This window comes from Sinohyriopsis cumingii, chromosome 18 (assembly GCF_028554795.1).
Source record: "Sinohyriopsis cumingii isolate HCF-2022 chromosome 18, ASM2855479v2, whole genome shotgun sequence".
NCBI lineage: Eukaryota > Metazoa > Mollusca > Bivalvia > Unionida > Unionidae > Sinohyriopsis > Sinohyriopsis cumingii.
In genome coordinates this window covers 94,298,683-94,320,360 of record NC_142978.1, presented here as the reverse complement: position 1 = coordinate 94,320,360, position 21,678 = coordinate 94,298,683, and the positions used below count along the sequence as shown (strand labels likewise).

Below are 21,678 nucleotides of genomic sequence, written 5' to 3'. Positions count from 1 at the left end.
AACATCGTTGTTTGACAGTCATTTGTACCCGTATTTTAACCGTATCTTGTTACGATGGTCGAGGAAGAAAGAGAGAGATGATGTGGTAAAACTCATATGATGACATACCATCCAAATGAGTGTTAGACGCACTGGTAATACTGATATGATGATGGACAAACCAACGAGAGAGAGAGAAAGAGAGAGAGAGATGTTGTAGTTTGGGTAGAGTTACCATAAAAGCATTTGGGTTAATTCATACGTGTTTAAGTTGAAAAATTAGTCTGATGTCTGACCATCAACATCGTGAGACAGAAAGGGAGACTACGAACACTATAATTTTGATAAAAAGTCGGCTTGTAGAAGCTTATTATCGGTTTTAAAAAAAGAAAATAAACTGTAAACATAAGGCTATTACGACCAAAGTTCTTGTTGCTTATTTGGTTACAGGTCAGTTTCAAGGGTTTCATCAAGCCCACATTGTTGTCTCTATGCAACAATTTACTCGTATTTTTTCCTTTATGCACGACTGAGAGAGAGAGAGAGAGAGAAAGATTGCTGCTAATGCTGCAGAATAAAGAATGTAGAAATGTTTGTATCATTATTATGACCTGAAATATCACATACAGCTGACTGACGTCTGATCCGTTATCAGAGTATCACATTGATTTTCTGAATCACAGACCACAGTATCTGCAAGAAAGCAGCTTCCGTCCACCATCTGGTAACATCTGACGTAAATGACTTTATAGAGTGGTTGGCCCGACTATGGATTCCGATTAGTAATGAGAGTCCCGTGTTCGAATCTCTTTATATTCCGTATGATAACATATTTCTAGTGTATCAAACCTTGGCTCATTTCAGGCTTTGGAAACTTCAAGTGTCTTTTTATGTTAATTCGCATACTATTGGAAGATATGATCAAGTTTGAATCCATGTAGATAATTAAAATCGAATATTTCTGCGGATTTAAATCACTAAACAAATGTCACGACATTCAAAAACAAAACACAGCCAAAGTGCATCCAATTTGGTCAAGTAAGATCCTTATTTTAGTTCTTTCATATCGGCACAGTTTAAGTATCTTGTGTTAACACACAGAAACATACACGTGGGCTCACTCATTCAAATACAGATACAGAAAAAATATATATTTCACCCCTACTTGCAGGCATTCATCGCTGGTACAAATCTCGGATGAAGATGAAAAAGAGGTTCAAGTGAAACAAAATATAAGAGAATATTTTTCACACATTATTAATGGTGTAAGTAATAAATACTTAACTGTTGAACACTTATATTCCTTTAATTTGCTTTAATTTGCATACTGCAATTGTGAATCAAACAGATGATATATGAATGGAATGATACATGATGCAGTAGGACCAACAAAACTCTCGTCATGACATAATTAAGGATTATTATTAACCTACTTGGAAGCATCTCCCTGATTATATTCTGAAGAAAAAGAAAGCATTTTTGTGAGTTTGTTGATACGTGGCTGGTACAAATCACTGATGAAGATGAAAAGAGGTTCAAGTGAAACAAAATATAAGAGAATATTTCTCACACATTATTGATTATGTAAGTAATGAATACTTAGCTATAGAACACATTAATTTTCTTTTATTTGCATGCTACTTTTTTTAATCAAATTGATGGTTTATGACTGGGGCTATACAAATTCCAATAGGACCTACAACTCTCTTCTTATACAGGAATTCATTATTAACATCAAGTTACATGGATGCATCTCATCTACTTAATTCTTCAAGAATAAGCATTTCTATAAGTTTATTGATGCAATTAGAAAGAAAACTTCCATGAATTCTCCCCTCCAAATCTCTGTTAAAGGCTCTTCTATCACCTTGTCTCCTATGTAACCCGGTATCTTTTGTAAATAAAAAGCACCTCCGCAACCCAGTCTCATGTCTGAATTTCTCTTCAGTAACCAGGAATTGTCTGCAAATAGGTACCCTCTGTAACCGCCCTTCTCTGTAAATCTGTAAGACGAAAATGAATATACCCAAAGGGCAATTATAAAACTAAGAGTAGTTTTGATATACAAAAGCAGCGAAAGTAATGATAATAACTGTGTCCGGTTTAGAAAGGTAGCATCATCATTTATATTTGATAACCCTTTGTTTGGAAAGGTTGATAAGTAAGTTTGCTTTATTATTCTTTCTGATCGTAAAGGAACGCACATAAATATAATAAGCATGCATTATAATCTTCGTATATGAATATATCTTCATTTTTTCATAGGTAAGCCTCCTCTACAAAGGAATGGAAGATGATAGTATATCAATCACTGTCACCCTTCTTGAATTTTTCGTGTACAAGGTAAGTAATTATATGTATTCATTCGTTTTTATCAGCATGCCTTTGGGTGCATGTGAATGAGTGAGAAAACGGGATTCCTGTATGCTTTTGTGTGATTATGGTAGAGTGTGAAAACGGACTCCTGTATGCCATTCAATACTTGCGATATAATGTGAAAACGGGATTGCTGTATGCCGTTGAGTATTTGCGATAGAGTGCGAGAACGGGATTCCTGTATGCTTTTGAGAACTTGAGGTAGGGTATGAAAACAGGATTCCTGTATGATTTTGAGTACTTGTGACAGAAAGCAAATTCGGGATTACTGTAACGTTCTATTTTTATTGTATCTGGGGAGTGGACTTTGATGCTAATGATGGCGTGTTTAGCTAGGAAAAGGGTCTGTACAACTTGTTATATTGATATAAACAATCCTTTAGATCAGGGGTCTCCAAACTACGGACCCCGGGCCGGATGCGGCCCGCGAGGCCCTCACATCCGGCCCGTGGAGACCTTTTTTTGTACGGAAAAAAATTACGGAAATTTACGTGTATCCTGCCAAGATCAGCCGCCGCTTACGTGGACGTTATGTTTTTACCGAATTAAAATAGAGGCGCGCAGTAGTGCGTTATGTTTTCCAACCGATCACTACATTGCAAAACCTTATTCGCTGCTTAGTTTTTCTACTTCCGTTCACAGTCAATGAGATGATATAACGCCATCTAGTGGCGGAGTTTTTAAATGGTTTGCTGCTTGTTCAAGACTTGATTATTTTGATCACAGTTTGCCAGTTGCGGTTGACTGCTGCGATGAGGAGGTGTTGGTGTCAGTTAGCATCTGATTGCGAATATTCTGAAGAGGAAACATTAAAAGCAACAATCTCTCTACCATAAGTGGATATATTTGCACACTATATTCAGGTAAGTTTAACTTAAGAAATCATAAGAATTTTTAAAAATTGTTTCGGGTCATTTGCAGCTATAATTGCGACGAAATTAGTTCGCATAATCAGGTTATTTGAGTGATATTGTGTGCAAGATACTTTCAGTTTCACTATTTATTCATGTTGAATTCACTTTATTTTAGTGCCCAGCGATGGCCGAGAAGAGGAAAAGAAAAATAGACGAAGAGTGTCGGCAATTTCAAGAAGAATGGAGTTTGAAATACTTCTTCATCAAATCCGGCGAGAAAGCATTGTGTGTGATTTGCAACGAAACCGTGGCTGTGATGAAAGAATACAACCTGCGCCGTCATCATCAAAGCAAACATCAGGAGAAATATGCACAGTTGGAGGGTAAAGTCCGTGCCGAAAAATTTTCTAAATTACAAAATCAACTCACATCTCAGAGGACATTGTTCAGTAAATCCTCAAATGAAAATGAATCCTTAACTAAGGCCAGTTATAAAGTTGCCTACGTCCTGGCTAAAAGAGGCAAACCGTTTACAGATGGTGAAGTAGTGAAGGAATGTTTGTTGGAGGTGGCTGAGGAACTTTGCCCAGAAAAGTCAAAACAATTTGAAAGTGTAGCTTTGGGTGCAAATACCATTGCCCGCCGTGTTGCAGACATGGGTGAAAACATTGTGACTCAAATAGCGAAAAATGCAAGCAAGTTTCGCCATTTTTCAATTGCAATGGATGAATCGCTGGACAGCTGTTCCACCTCTCAACTGCTTGTGTTCATTAGAGGTGTAGATGAAGACATGAACATAACACAAGAGCTGGCTTCCCTACATAGCATGTATGGCACTGTTACCGGAGAGGATATATTCAATGAGTTAAAAAATAACATTTGCTGATTATAACTTGGACTGGACTAACCTCAGTTGCCTGACTGTTGATGGAGGAAAGAACATGAGTGGCATAAAGAAAGGCTTGGTTGGACAAGTGAAGCAGATGTGTAATGAGAAAAACATTCTACAACCAATGTTCCTGCACTGTATTATTCACCAGCAAGCTTTGTGTGCTAAATATGTGGACATTAGCAGTGTACTGAATCCTGTGGTGAAGATGGTGAATTTAATAAGGTCACATGGGCTCAACCACAGACAGTTCAGAGACATGTTGAAAGATACAGACACAGAATCGCAAGATTTACCATATTACACAGCAGTAAGATGGCTAAGTTGTGAGAAAGTTCTGAGCAGAGTATTTAAGTTAAGAAAGGAAATAGGTGACTTCCTGGAAAGTAAAGGCAAGCCACAGCCATTACTGTCTGATGAAGAGTGGGTATGGAAATTGGCCTTTGCTGCAGACATAACTAGTCATTTAATTTTCTGAACCTAAAACTACAAGGAGAGGAAAATCTAGTTTCCGATCTATACACCCACCTAAAGGCCTTCAGATCCAAACTTGTCTTGTTTTTGGAACAAGTACAGGCCAACAACTTGACGCACTTTCAGCAGTGCAAGGTCTTCATGGCTGAAGCAACAGCTGAGTTCCCCACGTCATCTGCATGCGAGATCATCAAAGACCTCCAGCTGCAGTTTCAGCAGCGGTTTTCTGACTTGGATTCAAAGGCAGAAGAAGTGAGACTGTTTCAAAACCCATTTGAAGCAGATGTGGCCAGTTGCCCAAATGAACTGCAGCTGGAGGTCATTGAGTTGCAAGCAAATGACCTCCTTAGGGACAAGTTCAAAGAAGGACTGGTGGGTTTTTACCAGTTTTTGCCCAAGGAAGACTTTCCTAATGTCAAAACTTTTGCGTCAAGGTACCTTTCAATCTTTGGAACAACATACCTGTGTGAACAAACATTTTTAAGAATGAAATACGTGAAGAACAATTTGAGAACAAACTTGTCCGATGATAATCTCAGGTCACTGTTGATGTTAGGGACATCAAATCTAAAGCCAGAAATGTCTGCTATTTTGGCATCCAAGAAACAATTTCACCATTCCCACTAATACAGGTGTTCATGTGTAGTGTAACAATGTGTTATTAAATAATAACTGAATAAAATAATATTAAATAAATAATTAAAAACAACATCCATGTTTTGATTCTTTTTTATTTGGACCTCGAGTGTGTAGTCGGCCCCCGAACTGCTGTTTGATAGTTAATGCGGCCCTCGGGCTGAAAAGTTTGGAGACCCCTGCTTTAGATAATCCAGCTGTAGGTCTGTAGGATACATGAATAAAAAGTTTGCCAACTAGTTTTGCTTTAATTAAAGAATATTGAACAAAACATTTGCATATCATTAACATTAATCAGTATTGCTTTTATCTTTAAGTATCAAAGGGATGGTGATAAAACTTATCCGCAGCAACCTATATTTTAATATCCATATGAAGTTCTGAATACAACGTTAACAGCATAAAACGTGGCCATCCTAGATAATAAACATTTTCCCTTATTCAGAATATAATAATTTCTAACTGGCGAAGATAAATTTTCCGTCAGGAATACCTCTGATTTCTGATAGCACGAACTAGGCAACATTTTTAAGATCAAAACAGCTTCATATCTGTTGGATTTAGAAGTGAAAATTTCATATCTGTTGGATTTTGAGATAAAGACTTCATATGAGTTGGATTTTGAGATAAAGACTTCATATGTGTTCGATTTAGAGGTGAAAATTTCATATGTGTTGGATTTTGAGGTAAAGACTTCATATGTGTTCGATTTAGAGGTGAAAATTTCATATGTTTTGGATTTTGAGGTAAAGACTTCTCATGTGTTGGATTTACGAGTGAAAATTTCATATGTCTTGGATTTTGAGATAAAGACTTCATATATGTTGGATTCAGAGGCGAAAACTTCAAAGCGCGTTATATTTTTTTAGTTTTTAGACAAATATAACATAAAAGCCTTTAGTACATTGCTTGACATTGAAACGCATTAGATTAACCCAGTTTGGTATTTATTTCAATTTGATACTGTATTGGATAAGACAAGGCATTGCCTTTGAGCATAGCACGTCAGTTTATTACCGTACAACAGGATTGCATTTTCTAAGATCACTCTAGAGCCGAAAACACTAATATCTTTAATATAATTACTGTTCACGGGCGAGATTTATATGTTGTGTTAATTTGCCCTGATGGCGGGACTGAACACGTTCGCGGGCCGGGGATTGTGCACCCCTGCCGTATAGGATAGGACAAGGCATAGCTTTTAACCATAGCACAGCAATTTATAACATTTTTTTTGTCGCACTAAAACATCCCATCTACATATATTAAATGTAAATACAGAGGGAGACAGAGACAAAGTGTACAATTCTGAATTTGTTTTCCTTGTCAAGCAACACGATGATAGGTTTTAATATATATATATATATATATATATATATATATATATATATATATATATATATATATATATATATATATAAAGTTTATGCGATCAGTTGTCAGTCCCTCTGTCTCCTTGTATTTCCCCAATTTATACCTCTGTTCATTCTTGTTTTATTTATGCGTGTGGGTCTACCCTTTAACAATGATGCAGGGAGAATGCGTACCGTTCTATAGCTCCCCCTGCTCATGGAAAACACATTACAACAGATGTATGATCTTTTTCCTTCATCTGTGTCGCTACTGTCGTGTTTATTTAGATTCCAAGTTAGGAACTGCACTGAAATAATTACTGCATCGTTTTGCAATTGTTTCCATTTCGCTTATAAAGGGAAATTGACTTCCCGTAGTTAATAGTTCGCATTTCATTTGTTTCATATCTTGCTCACAGCGGGAACATGACTTTCCACACAACGTGTCTGTAGTATTGAGAGATGCGGGAAAAACATATATTGAAATCACCGAATATCTCGATGATCTACGTCTATGGGATGTGGAATACTCGGAATTTTTTGCACCATACGATCACGCAATGCTCTTTACGGGGTAAGTATATTTAAACTGGATATATCATTACACTGAATATGACCCAATTATCCGTGAATACATTTCAAACACGTGATTAGATGACTTTTTCTGGTCAATATTTTATCATGCTTCTCTGACAAGTTGCTTTGGTACCCGATGTGAATGTCATAGTCTTGGCCGTGAAGGAAGATTAAATATTGTTGCCAGTTTGTAAAAACTGCATGTTGTATAAGTACATAACGAATATTTTTATTTTCACTTTTAGACATGACTTGTTTAAGGATGAGCTTTATAATAACTCTGAAATAGGTAAGTGCACTCTATCTGTCTATCTGTCTGTCTGTCTTGGTTTGTCTATCTGTCTGTCTGATAAGAAATTACGTGCCAAAAACATTTGCCGTACATATTTGTAAGAATTATAATGCGTACCAGAGGCATTTTTGTTTATTTGGAGTCAGTATCCATTCAAATCAAAGGCACCTTTAAGTCTTTATCGTATTAATTAGTCGCAAATCTGGACAAGGATTATGATGCCTTCAGTTTTCTTGATCTTAAAGAAGAATAGGACTTTGTCCTATTATACAAACCTCTATTGACTTTATCGGTCATGCTTTGAAATATATGTTCGTTTACAACTGTCCTTCTCAGCAAAAGACTAGTAAGAAATAAGAGTTATTAGTATATTTGAGGGTTTTAATCTGAAAATGTTTGTAGAAGTTTGCACAGTAATACCTTAATTGATTCAGTGTGTGTGTGATTTTGATTTTCAGCATAGCTTTAGCAAGTTTTCAGTCATTTTTCAGTCATATCGCTACAATATCTGCAGTGTGACAGTTTATAGTGATGTCTAGCATTGGGACATCATGCCACATTCATGTAGCATGATGTCCCACCCAGGCCGGGCTCTGAACCCGCGACTTCCTGCAACAGAGACGGACGCTCTAACCACTCTGCCACTTTAATTAAGAAATTCAATTTCGCCTATGCTACTTAACACTTTAAAGAAACACACGCATAAAATGATCATCAATTTTAGAGGCCGTATCATGCAGATAAGAAACGCATTTCGTAATAAGTAGTAATTGTTCGTATGTGTCACTGATAGTAGTAATTGTCCATACCTGTAACAGTACTAATTGTCTCTAGCTGAGACGATAATAATTGTCCATGTCTGTGACAGTAGCATTTGTCCGTACCTGTAGCAGTAGTAATTGTCCGTATCTGTCAAACTAGTAATTGTTCGCACCTAAGACAGTAATTGTGTCCGTACCTGTTACAGTGGAAGTTGTCCATCTCTTTGACAGCATTATTTGTATGTATCTGTTTAGCAAATTTCGGTTGTACGAGAAGGTCACAGTTGTTTGACAGTGACTGGAAGTTTTGATCATTATTACAAAGTTTAGGATTGTATTTATATATATATTTTGTTTAAACACCAAGCACCATTTCAATATATCTTAACATATGTTTGGCGTAAAGATTAATAATTATATTATTGTTGAAAATCATTAGGTTCTCGGAATGGACTGTACAAATCTTACATACGTATCGTATTGGACTGTACAGATATGACATCGGTATCGTAGTGGACCGCACGGGTAGGACATCCGTAACGCAGTAGTGTTACCAAATGTGACACACCTACCGGATTAGACAGCACAAATCTAACATCAGTCTCGCAGTAGACTACATAGATCTGACATCGTATGGAGTACACTGTACAGATGTAACATATGTATCGGAGTGGACTGCACGATTCTGTCATCCTGTCAGAAAGTTGCACTAATCATGATAGCCGGAATTTCAATTCATTATTTATTGCTTTCTTTACTAGTGTTGCACTATGTTTTTTTATAATTATTTAGTTTGTATTTTAACACGGTTGTTCTGTGCAACCTATCTAAAAATTTCAAAAAGAACATTATGGTAGCCGTCGATTTATAGACCACTATAGAGCTAGTGCGAGATAGATAATAACTATGTCCATTATGGCGTATTTCCAAGCCTAAACGATCGAAGAAAATATTTGAATTTAATTCACAATATTTTCAAAACCACTGAATGGATTTTAATCTATTTTTGTTATTTATTTTCATTCACTTACTGGCCTATTTATTCCAGTAAGGTTCGTGACAAAAACGTTTTGTTTCATGTCAAATTACCGTGATGATACTTATATACCAGTGGCTAGTTGAGATCGAATCGGGCGAACTTCCTGGCGCAGCCTTCGTCGTTTTGTCAGCCTATAAATTTTCTTCAAACCCATTTACGTTGTTCAGATCATGTCTCATTAATAATCCCAGGTGGTTTGTATGGGTAAATATACTTTCAGTTCAAGTCATGTTTTAAGTGGTTTTCCACAAAACTCTTATTACGGACACAGTTTGCCAGTGGTTAGGGTATATATCCAGTGCACTCCAATACTAATAGTTTTGCTGGCTGTTTCTTACACCACTAAACATAAACTTCAAGTCGATCTTAATAAGTCAACAGTTTGGTGTCAACAAAACAGAATGCTTGTTAATATTATGTATATATTACACACGGAACAAGTCAACGTCTATTAACCAACATGGAATTGCCTCCAGCTCTTAAGGACGTGTACGTGGCTAGTGTTACATACGGAAAACTTCTTGGTATTTACATTGATTAATAACCCAGCTGGAAGTTACATCTTATATATATATATATATATATATATATATATATATATATATATATATATATATATATATATATATATATGCATCCCTAGCTGCTTCTTGTATATATAAATATGTATAGATATATGCAATGGTCATGAAAAGAATAAGTCTCTTTAAAAGTACTGTGCCATGGTAGCTCATTTGCTACAGCACTGGATTCGTAAGGTCTCACTGGACAGTTTATCTGGTGAATTATCATCCGACGATGACCAATTACAGAAAAATGAGAATAATTTTACACTGAAGATACAAATAAAAACAAACTAATGATTTTTGTAGAAAGCATACATGTGAGATTTTGACTGCAGTAATCAGGTTAATTCCTGATGCAACTGGTGGTTTTTATACTGAACCAACACTGCCACCAACCCCTAAATTTTACATTCATTTTTGACAAGAAATAGCTATTTTGAATATTTTTCTGTGACAAGGCAGCTAAAAGAATCAGTATGTGCCTTATGCATGAATAAAGTTCGCTAGTACTATAACAAATTAGCATACTTTTCATCATCCCTCAACCATCTAGATTTTTAGATATTTACCTCTGTAGCAGACACACATAAATACGTAAGCCAAGTCGACAGCTCATTTGCAGCCCAAGTTACGCATTTGATCTCCAATGCAAATCTAACTGTGACAGGCAGTCACCAACAAGCCAACCTATTTCCAAGCCTAACTCAAAGTAAATCTGAACCACATTATAGATTTAGCTTATGTGTGAATTTATAAATGCTAGGCTTGTGATAATTAGGTTCATGCCTTCTACCTTAAAAATTAGGGGGGTGTCAAAATACGAAACTATCCAGTGAGACCTAATACAGAGGGGTCGTTGGTACAATCTTCCATTTACCCGTCCTGAAGTAGCCAATTGGTTTGTGACTTCGTGGCTTCTAAACTCCATTTGTTGATTTGTGCTTTTATAAATCGCGTCGGGCAGAATCATTGAATCTAACTCTATAGTCACACAGGCTCTTGCCAGCTAATATATTTATTGGCATTGGGTTTAGTCGCTTTAGTTATATTCACTCTTGTTTATATAAGTCAATCATGCATTAGTGTATTATCTGAGTCAGTATAAGTTGCCCATACACCTCAAAGCAATATCATCCGATACCAATTTATTTGTTTAATCTAGACTTTTTCCTTTCTCCGTTTAGGCCGTTCCTTCATAGGAAAGGTGTGTGACCTTGGAAAAAGAACATCGATTATTCAGATAGGCGATTATTTTCAGACTGTAAGCACAGCAGCACACGAACTTGGGCACAAGTAAGTTAACTCCTTGCTCCCTAGTTGTTGTTGTTTAGGGGTTAACGTCATTTTTTAGAAAACGATAGGCTATACATGGCGGCAAGTATGAAGAAAGTAGAACACGAGAAAACCCCGGTTAGAACCACCAACTCATGGGAAGCTACTTGCAAGTTTTCTCACTTACCAGCATAGGCATATCCAAAACTCCAAGGCGAGAGCTTTAGACCACTTGGCCACTCGGGGCCCCGCCCTAGTTGACCCTTAGAGTTCATATTCTTTACATTTCTTGTACCCAGTGGTGGATCCCTATTCGCTCACGTGCAACTATTAGTGGCTGCATATACATGGTAGGTGATTTCTTGTGGGTTTACTTGCCTCCTATATCTCGGGAACGAGATCACGGTTGTGGACACTACTTACTATACAATTAGCATAAGATACCGAATCAACTGTCCTTCCAGACTTGAAGGAAATCATCAACATACTCTTAGGGTAGCTATATTCATCTTGTCATCTTTGTTTTCGTTGCTTGAGAAAATTTAACGTTAATTGACAGAATAGCTGTGAAATGTTGACGGAAAATTGGTTGAGATATAATGTAGTTAAATAGTTTTAAAAACTGTATCTGCTTTATAGTACACGCAACAAAATGATCAACCAAGACTTTGGACTGACACTTTGATAGACACTGAACCGGCCGGTAGGAACTAAGTGAAGATTCCCACCTAGCAGACTGTTTAGACTGGATTCCAGTTTTGTTTTCTGAAAGAGGACTTGAAGTGATATATGGTAGCAGTCTAGTTTAATGGAACAAGTACTGTTTAAAAAGAAAATTGAAAGCATTCTTAAAATACAAATATTTTCAATAATGGAATGGAGAATCCGACACGTCTTACTAAATATATGAGGTACAGGATAACAAACCATGATGATGCCATAGAATCTAACTAATATTACCGGCTAATGATCTTAAAACATTAACTTCCAGGTGTTATAATTAGAAATTACCTTATGAACTTTGTGAAATACATAACAATTCTTTGGAAGAAAAGCAATAATCAATTTGTGATACTAGTATCAGTGGAATGCTTATCATTTTGATTGTTTTAATAAAAATATTGTAGCAGATGTCAAATTCTGCAATTGATTTGATTGTAAATTGTTATTTAGGTACGACCTCACATAGTTTCATGAATAAAATCCAATGTATTTTTTACGACGCTAATGGAAAATAAATTTAATTTCGTAAGTTGCCTGAGACTCATCGCCCTAGACTAAGAGACCAATATAACATCTGACTATGAAATATACGCTGTGTCCCATGTATATTTATGCGCCTTTTCTGCTTGCTATTTGTAGTCTTGGTGCAGACCACGATGGTGAGATGAGCGGTATTGCGTGTCCAGCTGAGGATCTGTATATTATGTCTCCAAGAATGCCACTATTTGAGAAATACAAGCCATTTTCAAGAAACCCCTGGTTTTTCTCTAATTGCTCTGTGGAAGCGTTCAAGAAGACACTACGCCACAAGTATGTTCAATGTATAATTGAGACATATACACATTTAAACTTGCATTTATTTCAGTTTTTTTTTTAAATACGAATTACTAACATGACCAGTAGTCGCTTATAAGGAGCACAATAGTATGCAGCCGATTTTAGAATAAGACTTGTGCTTGAACCTCAGTTCTTAGCATGTTATGTCGAAATACTGAACAAAAATTCAATGGCGTCATCGAAGGTATGTATTGCCAGTGACGTCCGTCTGTTATCATTTTATCTAACATATCCATCTACTTCGGTCGTTATCTTTGTGCGCATGCGTATGTGTGTAGGTAGGCATCTTGATATTTAGATATATAGGTAGTTAGGCAGATATAAACGTAGATAAGTAAGAAAATGAGTGAGAGGATATATTTATATCCATCTGTCACTGTAAGCAGGTACTGTTCGTATTTCAGAACGTGTTTGTCCAATATCGGTGGTATCTATGACGATGAGGAATGGACGAAGAATGTGATGAGACTGCCGGGAGAGGTGTATACCCCTAGTCATCAATGTCAACTATTTAAGGGACCCAAATCTGATTTCTGTGGGGTATGTACATTGTGCTTGTAAGCTTGAACGTATGTGTGTGTGTGTGTGTGCCTGTGTCTGTTCGTGGGCCGGTTCTCAACTTCACGAAAGGGTATACTGTTGTATAAGCCACGGCGACTTTTCAACTACCTTTATTGTAGGTTTTATTTGTTTACATTCCTTGTTCTCTCAAGAGTCCCTGTTTGATGTATTCTATTATTATATTGCTATTTTATCAAACTTGAACGTTATCGTATAGGTTAGAAATTTTAATTCGAATTCTATTGAGCTTCGAACACAGGTCTGAGGGTAAACTGCACCAATCGCCTTCCCTGTAAGCTCCGACCGGTATAGCTTCTCGACCATACATACATCATTATACAATGTCGATGGTATAGGCATCAGTTCGTAGGAGACACACCCACACATCGGCTTAGTAATGAATTCTCATTTGTACGTTTATGCCACAGACCATATGCCAATTCAGATGTTAGCAGCTGTTAGTTGTTCATTAAAATATCATATTTCTTTTAATTTTATATTTTTATTTTAAGCTTATAAGCTACCCAGTTGTTTTTGCTGCTGTTTGTGTCTGAAGGACATAAACTGGTGAATGTTTGCATCCCATTAGCAAAGAAGTTTAACAAATTAGAAAGTCTGATCCAAAGAAAACAGTCGGATCTGGACAAGCCATCTCGAGTAGTTTTATTCGATACATCAGATATAAAATACATTTGTCTAATGTATGCAGGTTTAATTACATGTTTTGATCAAATTAGATTTTCAATTATTGCACTAGATTTTATTCAAGATCCATGGAAATTAAAATATAAGTTACCAAATTAGCATGGGATGCTTTAGTTTGCACATGCCACATATGTATATCTGAAACGATTTCACATATCCGAAACACACACACACACCCAGTTATGATGCCTTTGGAGAAAGAAAACGTGACATGAAAAGGACTCGGCCTAAACCTTTTATCCGTCGTGAACCAAACCAGGTTCGTTAGAGTCTAAGTCATCAACACAGCCTTGTATTAATATCTAGGCGTCCTTTTTAGGTTGTGTCTGAAGATATTTGTCTCTTCATGGAGTGTAAGAATCCCAGAACTGGTAAATGTTTGCGACAACGTTTCATAGCGGCTAGAGGAACCAGATGTGGACATAATAAGGTAATCTCTCTCTTCTCTCTCTCTTTGTGCAAATCTATGGCAGTCTTTCGATGATGAAGCAAGTTCACTATTCAAATTTTATTTTCTAACGTTAAGGATACATTACGAGCAGTACAGTTTGTTATTAGTTTTAATAAGTTGTTATTACATTTAATAGGAAAACCAATCAGAACGTTGTGCAGTATTATGCTACTACTACTACTACTACTGCTACTACTACTACTACTAATTTGGACTTAGTACAACTTTTTATCTTTAGAAGCTTTAAGCGCTTTGCGATATTAGACAAGAGATTACAAATTTATGACAAAAATATTTGTAAAACAAAAACCATGAATTTAAAAAGACATGCTGACAATAATTAAGGAAGTCACGATAATCAAAACTTGAATTCTGTTCTTATAGTCGAAGTAGTTGAGTTGAGTCATTTTGTCACTGTTGCATAAGAAATTAGTTCCACGTATCTGGGCCCTGGTACACAAAATAACTTTGTCCGTATGACTTCGTTTTAACTGTAGAAACAATGAGAAAACAAGTGTTACAAGAGGAGCGGAAGAGTATAGAGGGATTGCATGAGTCAGATAAATGTATTGGACTGGAGCCAGACAACTATATGACGCATAGTGAACACATTTTGTGTTTGATTCTGAATCGAACGGGTAGCTAGTGGATGCTACATAGCGGTGTGCGGTGGTATGACCAGTTATCCATAATCTAAGGATACTCCAAGAAGCTGTATTTTGAGCTTTTGATGTTTCTGTAGACGATGATGAGACGAACCAGATAAAAGTAGTAGTAGCAAATAGCTGTTTCATCTGTTTTGGTTTTATCAGCTTCACACCCTCTATCACCTATCACGTGTGCAAATACTGTGCAACCCTGGAACTATTAGCAATAATAATCCGCGAAGATAAAGTTGCCCAAGGAAGCTGCTAGAGAGGTAAAGTGCGTAGGACACATTGTTTTTGTTTTTATTTTCCTCGGCTCTTAGTTTCTGTAAATACACAACCGCGTGGCTCTGTATCTGTGCTCGGAGTTGGCGATGCTCTTTTATTTCTGTCAGAAATGTATCAAATTCGGCCCCTCTAATAATTTTATCACCGAATTTAGTTTATTATTCGTGTTGAGACTGCTTTGTGACACTGCAAGATGTTCTGAATAGATACGTACTAGTGAATTTGGCCGTATCCAGATTAATTTGCTAGCACGGATATTTTACAAGTTGCGCTATTCTCTATGTGATTTTATCTCCCAGCTGTTGCTTCGCTTCAATTATTTGTTCAAATTGGTAAGACCGGGGGTCCATCGTAGTTCATCTGTTAATAATACAATTGTGTTGTACAATGACTCGACAGACAGACGGACCATGTCTGGAATCATAGCGTCCTTCAGCTACGCAACGATATAATGCTGTTGTTAAGAACTCCAACTGTGGTGCTGGCTAGATAATAAGTTCTGTCAGCGCGCTTAAGTTTTCCCTCAATTTTCAAGATGATTTCAAATTGATGAAACAACCTAGACGTGTCAAGCGCAGACAAGTCCATGTCAAATGCTAGATCTTATATATCTTTGAACTTAGCTATGGTGAAAATTTAGTTTCCACGTATACATTGTTACTGTTGTCTAATACTGAATCTCCATTCTGAAAGATATTTTGTCTATAGTCACAAAGAAATTTCGTTTTGAGGACCCTGACAAAGACAAGGTCCCATTTATAACTTCGTATCACAACTGGTGAAGGCTTATAACGACAGCAATTACAGCAAATATCAACTGTGTTTACAGACAATTAGATAAATGTTGCAGATATACAAGTTCAATGGCATTTGATAGTCATGAATGCAAAGTTGTGTGCCTTAAAAATCCTGAATTTTGTGTCAGAATATGCTATACTGATTACTGTATATCACATCTTATGGTGTTCAGCCCTGTCTTCAATGATCCATAGGACTAAAAGCCGAAATCAACTTTATGGATCACGCGGATTTGTTCGCGAATATTATCGCTTGCATAAACATAGATCAGCAGTAACGCATGTGACTACACAAATACCTGTGATTTGCACAAACACCCGAAACCGAATTAATGAGATAATAACGAGCATTGAATTGATTACAGTTTCTCATCTTGGTAGAGTAGACAACTTAGGAAAAGTTATTGACGTACTTCTCAGCCAGAAAATGCTTTTCCTTATATATGCGTGCCAACCGTATATCAGCTAAAGTAGATCGCACGGCAGTATGGAATGCTAATACCAAGCCGTATGCAAAAAGCTGACGTACTTGAATTACTGAGATCAATAGTTACTCTAGGTAAGCGTACTCCATCAACGAAGGCTAATTTACCACCACCGATTTCTAATTATAAAAGCAACGGTACAGCAACTGAAACAATTTGCAAGTGAGCGAAATATACGGATACCAGGAGGTGCAAGAAAAGATGATATTTGCGATATTAGGTGCGTTTGTGACATAGTCAGAATTATTCAACAACGCAGATCAATTTAGCCTTTGAAGCCAGCAGTGACAGTTGCGAATGCAGGTCCAAAATCATAGGCGTCATTGTTCAGAATTATATACTGTTTGCGTTTTCAACTGTGGAACAAATAGATTTGATATCAGTTCAGCTCGCGGCACCTGTGTCTTCCTTGTCATGGTAATCGGCTAACACGTTGTACATCGTCGAAGTGAAACAACGACGATACATTCCATATCGGTCTTGTATTTAATATATTGACCGTCATACGTGTACGTAGGAAACACCTCATGACTTCACAGATGAAATGCAGCTCTGTAGGCATTGGACGGTAGACTAGACTTCAGTTAGGTTTCTATATCTGAGTGTCATCAGCGTACATTTTGTGAGAAACCCGATGTCAGTCTATGACGATTGAGAGCGGTTGAGCTTTGCGAAACACTAACTTTATCCATAATACGTCTGTATTCTAAAATACCAAACAAACAATGTAAATGGGGAATAAATAAATCGTGGTCTATTGTGTCAAATGACGCAGACAAGTCAAGGAGGGTGAGGATGGTACTCTTGTCGCTATACAAAGCTTAGGGAAAGCCATTAACTGGTTTCAGAAGAGTAGTTTCAGTACTGTGGCAAGAGTGATATGCAGAGTGTACATTGCTAAAAAGAGTATTTGCATTTAGACGAGATACAAGGTGGGATAGAACAAATTATTCTAAGATCTTGTTGCATAAATGCCGCCTTAGAAACAAGAAGTATTTCTTTAAATCGTTATGGCCAATTATCGGTATGTTCAACATAGGCTTGATAAGAAAACTGTTCAGTATGTTGTGCAGTGATTCGCACAGCAATGTTAGAAATTATTTAGGTTCGTATACTGTCTCGCAAATCAATAAGCCGACAGCTATAGGTGTATAGTTCTTCATTTTTTCTTTTCTTTCTGCATATGTTTTTGCAGTGGTGCATTGACGGACAGTGTGTTTCAAAGGGTGGCGTTTTTGAGATCGAAACGAACGATCTCGATCTTTAAGGAAATTTGTTCCAAAGAGGCAAGTTTTTCATACCAGAAATTTTAGTTTCAAGAATAGCAAATTTATGAAGATATTTTGCATCAATTATTTCTGCATTTTAGACATTTACCAAATACATAATATGGATTCAAAGCGAAATTCATATAATATATTTTAACAGCAGCTCGTTTTTGTAAGGACATTCTTGACTTAATATTTATATTTACCATCAAGGAACAGCAAGTATCTCCATTTCATTTACTCATAAGCGTATAATACAAAACGATTATTATTTTAAAGATAAATTCCATAGATGTATGGTGGGTGTTCAATAAACGTAAATATACTATTCTAAGCAACATAAAAGTTAAAATAACCATCTTGAATATACAATGTTTTACGGTGTTTTCCCGTTTTCCACTCTCTGTGGTATGTTCAGATAAGCTCAGTCAATGGAATGAATAATACGTTAGTCATAGATATCGAGATCGAATCGAGTCTCTGTTAAGCTCGGTTCTGCTTACATATATTAAAGCATTTATAATATAACTTTTACAAAAATATAAGTCATCACGTTTATTGCGAGATTACAATTTTGATATCTGAACAAAGATGTTTACATAAGATTGTAACAATTGAATTTTATATGTGTTTGTCTGGAAATGGAATATATTTGCATCCTTGTCAAACGTATGTAGTTGGTTCCCACTTGATGTCAACGTGTCTATGAATATTCGGTTAACGTCATCTCTCTTGAGTTCGGACAGCCTATTTTTGTTACTGACCACTTGAATCTGAAAATGTAAAATGCTGATTATTATCCCTGTGAGAGTATAGAATTTAAAACATTGAATTCGAAGACGCGGATGTTTGTAAAATAAACAAGTAGTAGTAGAAATATAATAGACCTGGAACACATCATACATATTGAAACAATTTGATCATTTTCGCGTCTCCCTTCACCCACCGAAAAAAAGAAACTGCGAAAATTCTGATGATGAATATAAATTCCAGCTCACCATTTAATTGGTTAAGCGTATGTCATAGCATTTTATGTCAGTATATATAATCAGTCTTTTCAATAGTATGTATTATATGTTAGAACCAGTCGAGTTTTATCATTTGCATTTTAAGCAAATATATTATGTATATGTCATGACTTTATTTGTGTTGTCACGTTTAATAGAATGCAAGGCAGATTTAATTACTCTGTGCAATTTATATCCCCACAGGATGATGGAAAAATTCTTAATAGTGTCCAGTCATTTAATTTCTATCTGAATTCTAGTTATATTCGCCTGGTAGACAAGAGCTGAGTATGACTTCCAGATTAAGCAATATAATCCTCTTCACCATACAGTATTGTGGAAAATGCTCTAGTTTTCATTTGAAGAAAACTTGGTTCCTTGCAAATAAGAAGACAGAACTCTGAGCAATTTTATGCTTGACAGCCTTGAGTTATGTTTGATTATAAAAACATCACAGTATTAACTAAAACTAATTTATTTTATTTTCAGGAGTCAAGATGATATTTAGCCACAGCCATAGGAATACCTGTTTAGAACGAACACCTATGCAGAAGATAGACCTCTCCATAATGAACATATTTTAAAGGCCGGGCTATAAAAAGAACTGCCACAACAAAATATGAATATGGATATAAAAATTCATATAAAAATAAATTGTTTTATTGACTGTATTCCTAGTCATATTGCATTTATAACGAAATTACTTTAAGTCCTGATGTGTCGTCCATGCCACTATAAGCACTGTAAATTAGTACCAAATTGGACGGAGTGCAGTATTGAGATGAACTACATGAAACCAGTTAGATTAACTGAATCATAAGGAATCGTGAACCGCAAAGCGCATGCTCCGTTGTACTTCCTTCGCACCTTATCGACAAAATCAAGGACAAAGCATCAATTATTGTGTCTAAGGTATACAGAGCTATCTGCCAGAAGGAACAGACAGGTTAAACTATAAACCATTTTTAGTTCCAGCAGGTGATCCTACTAGTTACAATGACGCATGGTATCATTATCATAGGACACATCGAAGAAAGAATTATTTATGTAGACTTTGTTTCTTCTATATCAAAACACAAACGATTACGTTCCTGTGCAGATATGGGATTGTGACGTCACGTACACATTTTAAAGTTATGACATGAGCTTAATCTATCAATTAATTTTTCGTAAAATATCAATTTAAGTCACACTAAAAATCTATCCCGAGTTCTGCTTCCCATAATGTTCAAATATATCGTCTTTTATGACAGGCATTATACAATAAAGAGTCGACAATAAGGTTGCTAATAAGGTCGATTAGTACACTGGTGCATATTTACTACCCACCTTTTTATCTATAATCATATAATAAATGTAAACTGGAAGGGACGATGGGATCAAAAGTGTAGCTGTAGCAGTCGTTTGGTTTGTTGGATGGTATTATTAACGACCGAATCTACGAGTTTAAAGAATGCAACTAGTATTCTATTTTAAAAATTGGTAAATTAACAAAGACTTCGCTTTCATAGTTCAGTTGGCCAGTACTAAAACAAGTGTCAAAATTCCTTGTCATAATGTTTTAATATTTCTAGCAAGATAAAACAAGAAAGTTTTTTGACGTACTACCATAAAGAATCTATGGAAATTCTAAATCAGTCGGCATCGCTCAATCTTGAAACAAACAATTTCGTTACTTGACAACTGATATATTTCTTGCGTTCAAATTAAAACTGGATAAACACAAACGTTTAAAATACAATTTCACGTAGGTAAATTGGATGATTCAGTCTTTTTCGACTTGGAAGACGTGTCGGAGGAGGACATAGTGGATATGTTTTACTAACAAACGTTGACTCTAATCGACACACAAGTTGACATTTGCGAAGTTTATCAAAACCAGTAAATAAAAGGTCATAAAGAACAAACGAGTGAACCATAAAACTTAGGATCTCGTTAAATGGAAATGGTATAATGAAGTTTCGAACGATCATTAGCATCCTGAACGTACTATACAATTTAATGAAAGATGTAACCATTGTAGGCGGCGGAAGCAAAATACATAATTACCATAATGCAGGGTCTTGGGAACATTGAGTGTCTGCGAGAAAAAAAACAGCTTTTAAGATGTGAAAGAAGTGGAAAATAATGGAAAATAAAAAGGCGTTCAAACATGCATTGTGTTTCTAATACCTAAATGGAAAAAAGAAAATGCATCAGAAGCAAAAGAGGCAAATAACAAAATAGTACACCCTAGAAACGAAAACCGTCAACATCTGTGTACACTATGCCATAGCAAAAAACAGTCAACTAACAAAATATTACACTTGACGAACTCTACACGTGAACTATAATGTAGGCTATGCCATAGCAGGCTAACAACTAATTGGACATAAGAAAAATGTATAATGTTTAATACATGATGTTGAAGCAAGCCACGTCTTTAAAAATCAAAATAAACTATGTACTGGTTAAATTCCCATAAGCATATCTTGAAAATTGTCAGAAGAATGGAAAGAAAAGCAATTAAGTTTTTATGCAATTATAACGAACACTTTATTTTTTTAAACATTTTAAAAGGTTATGAAAAGTGCTAAATGTTCTTTATTTTAATGGAATAACTATTTAATTAAAATTTTTAAGTAATAAGTAATAATCTAATATTTGATAAATAAACTTTAAGATTTGGCATGAATGTTCTCTGAGCAAACTCAGAGTGCGGTGTGCGATAATATTGTTTTTTTTTTTTTCTGAATTCGATAACCTGTGCAATGATGATCATGGCATCATCCCACTGGCTTCTAATGCACAACGATGTTTAACATTCAAACTAAATATAAAGATGAAAGGAATGCCAACTGGAA

At 35.9% G+C, this 21,678-nt stretch overlaps 1 protein-coding gene across 1 annotated transcript in view; it reads left to right on the top strand.

Moving 5' to 3' along the window:
* Positions 1–17,847, top strand: part of LOC149777526 (A disintegrin and metalloproteinase with thrombospondin motifs like) — a 45,964-nt gene extending 28,117 nt beyond the window's left edge. The window contains exons 6-14 of the mRNA XM_089941399.1: positions 1,151–1,244; positions 2,245–2,322; positions 6,980–7,134; positions 7,382–7,425; positions 10,979–11,087; positions 12,429–12,599; positions 13,031–13,166; positions 14,212–14,322; positions 17,756–17,847. Coding sequence (XP_089797525.1) covers positions 1,151–1,244; positions 2,245–2,322; positions 6,980–7,134; positions 7,382–7,425; positions 10,979–11,087; positions 12,429–12,599; positions 13,031–13,166; positions 14,212–14,322; positions 17,756–17,827 — 970 coding nt within the window. The 3' untranslated portion in view covers positions 17,828–17,847. The remainder of the gene's footprint in view (positions 1–1,150; positions 1,245–2,244; positions 2,323–6,979; positions 7,135–7,381; positions 7,426–10,978; positions 11,088–12,428; positions 12,600–13,030; positions 13,167–14,211; positions 14,323–17,755) is intronic.
* The last annotated feature ends 3,831 nt before the right edge of the window (positions 17,848–21,678 follow it).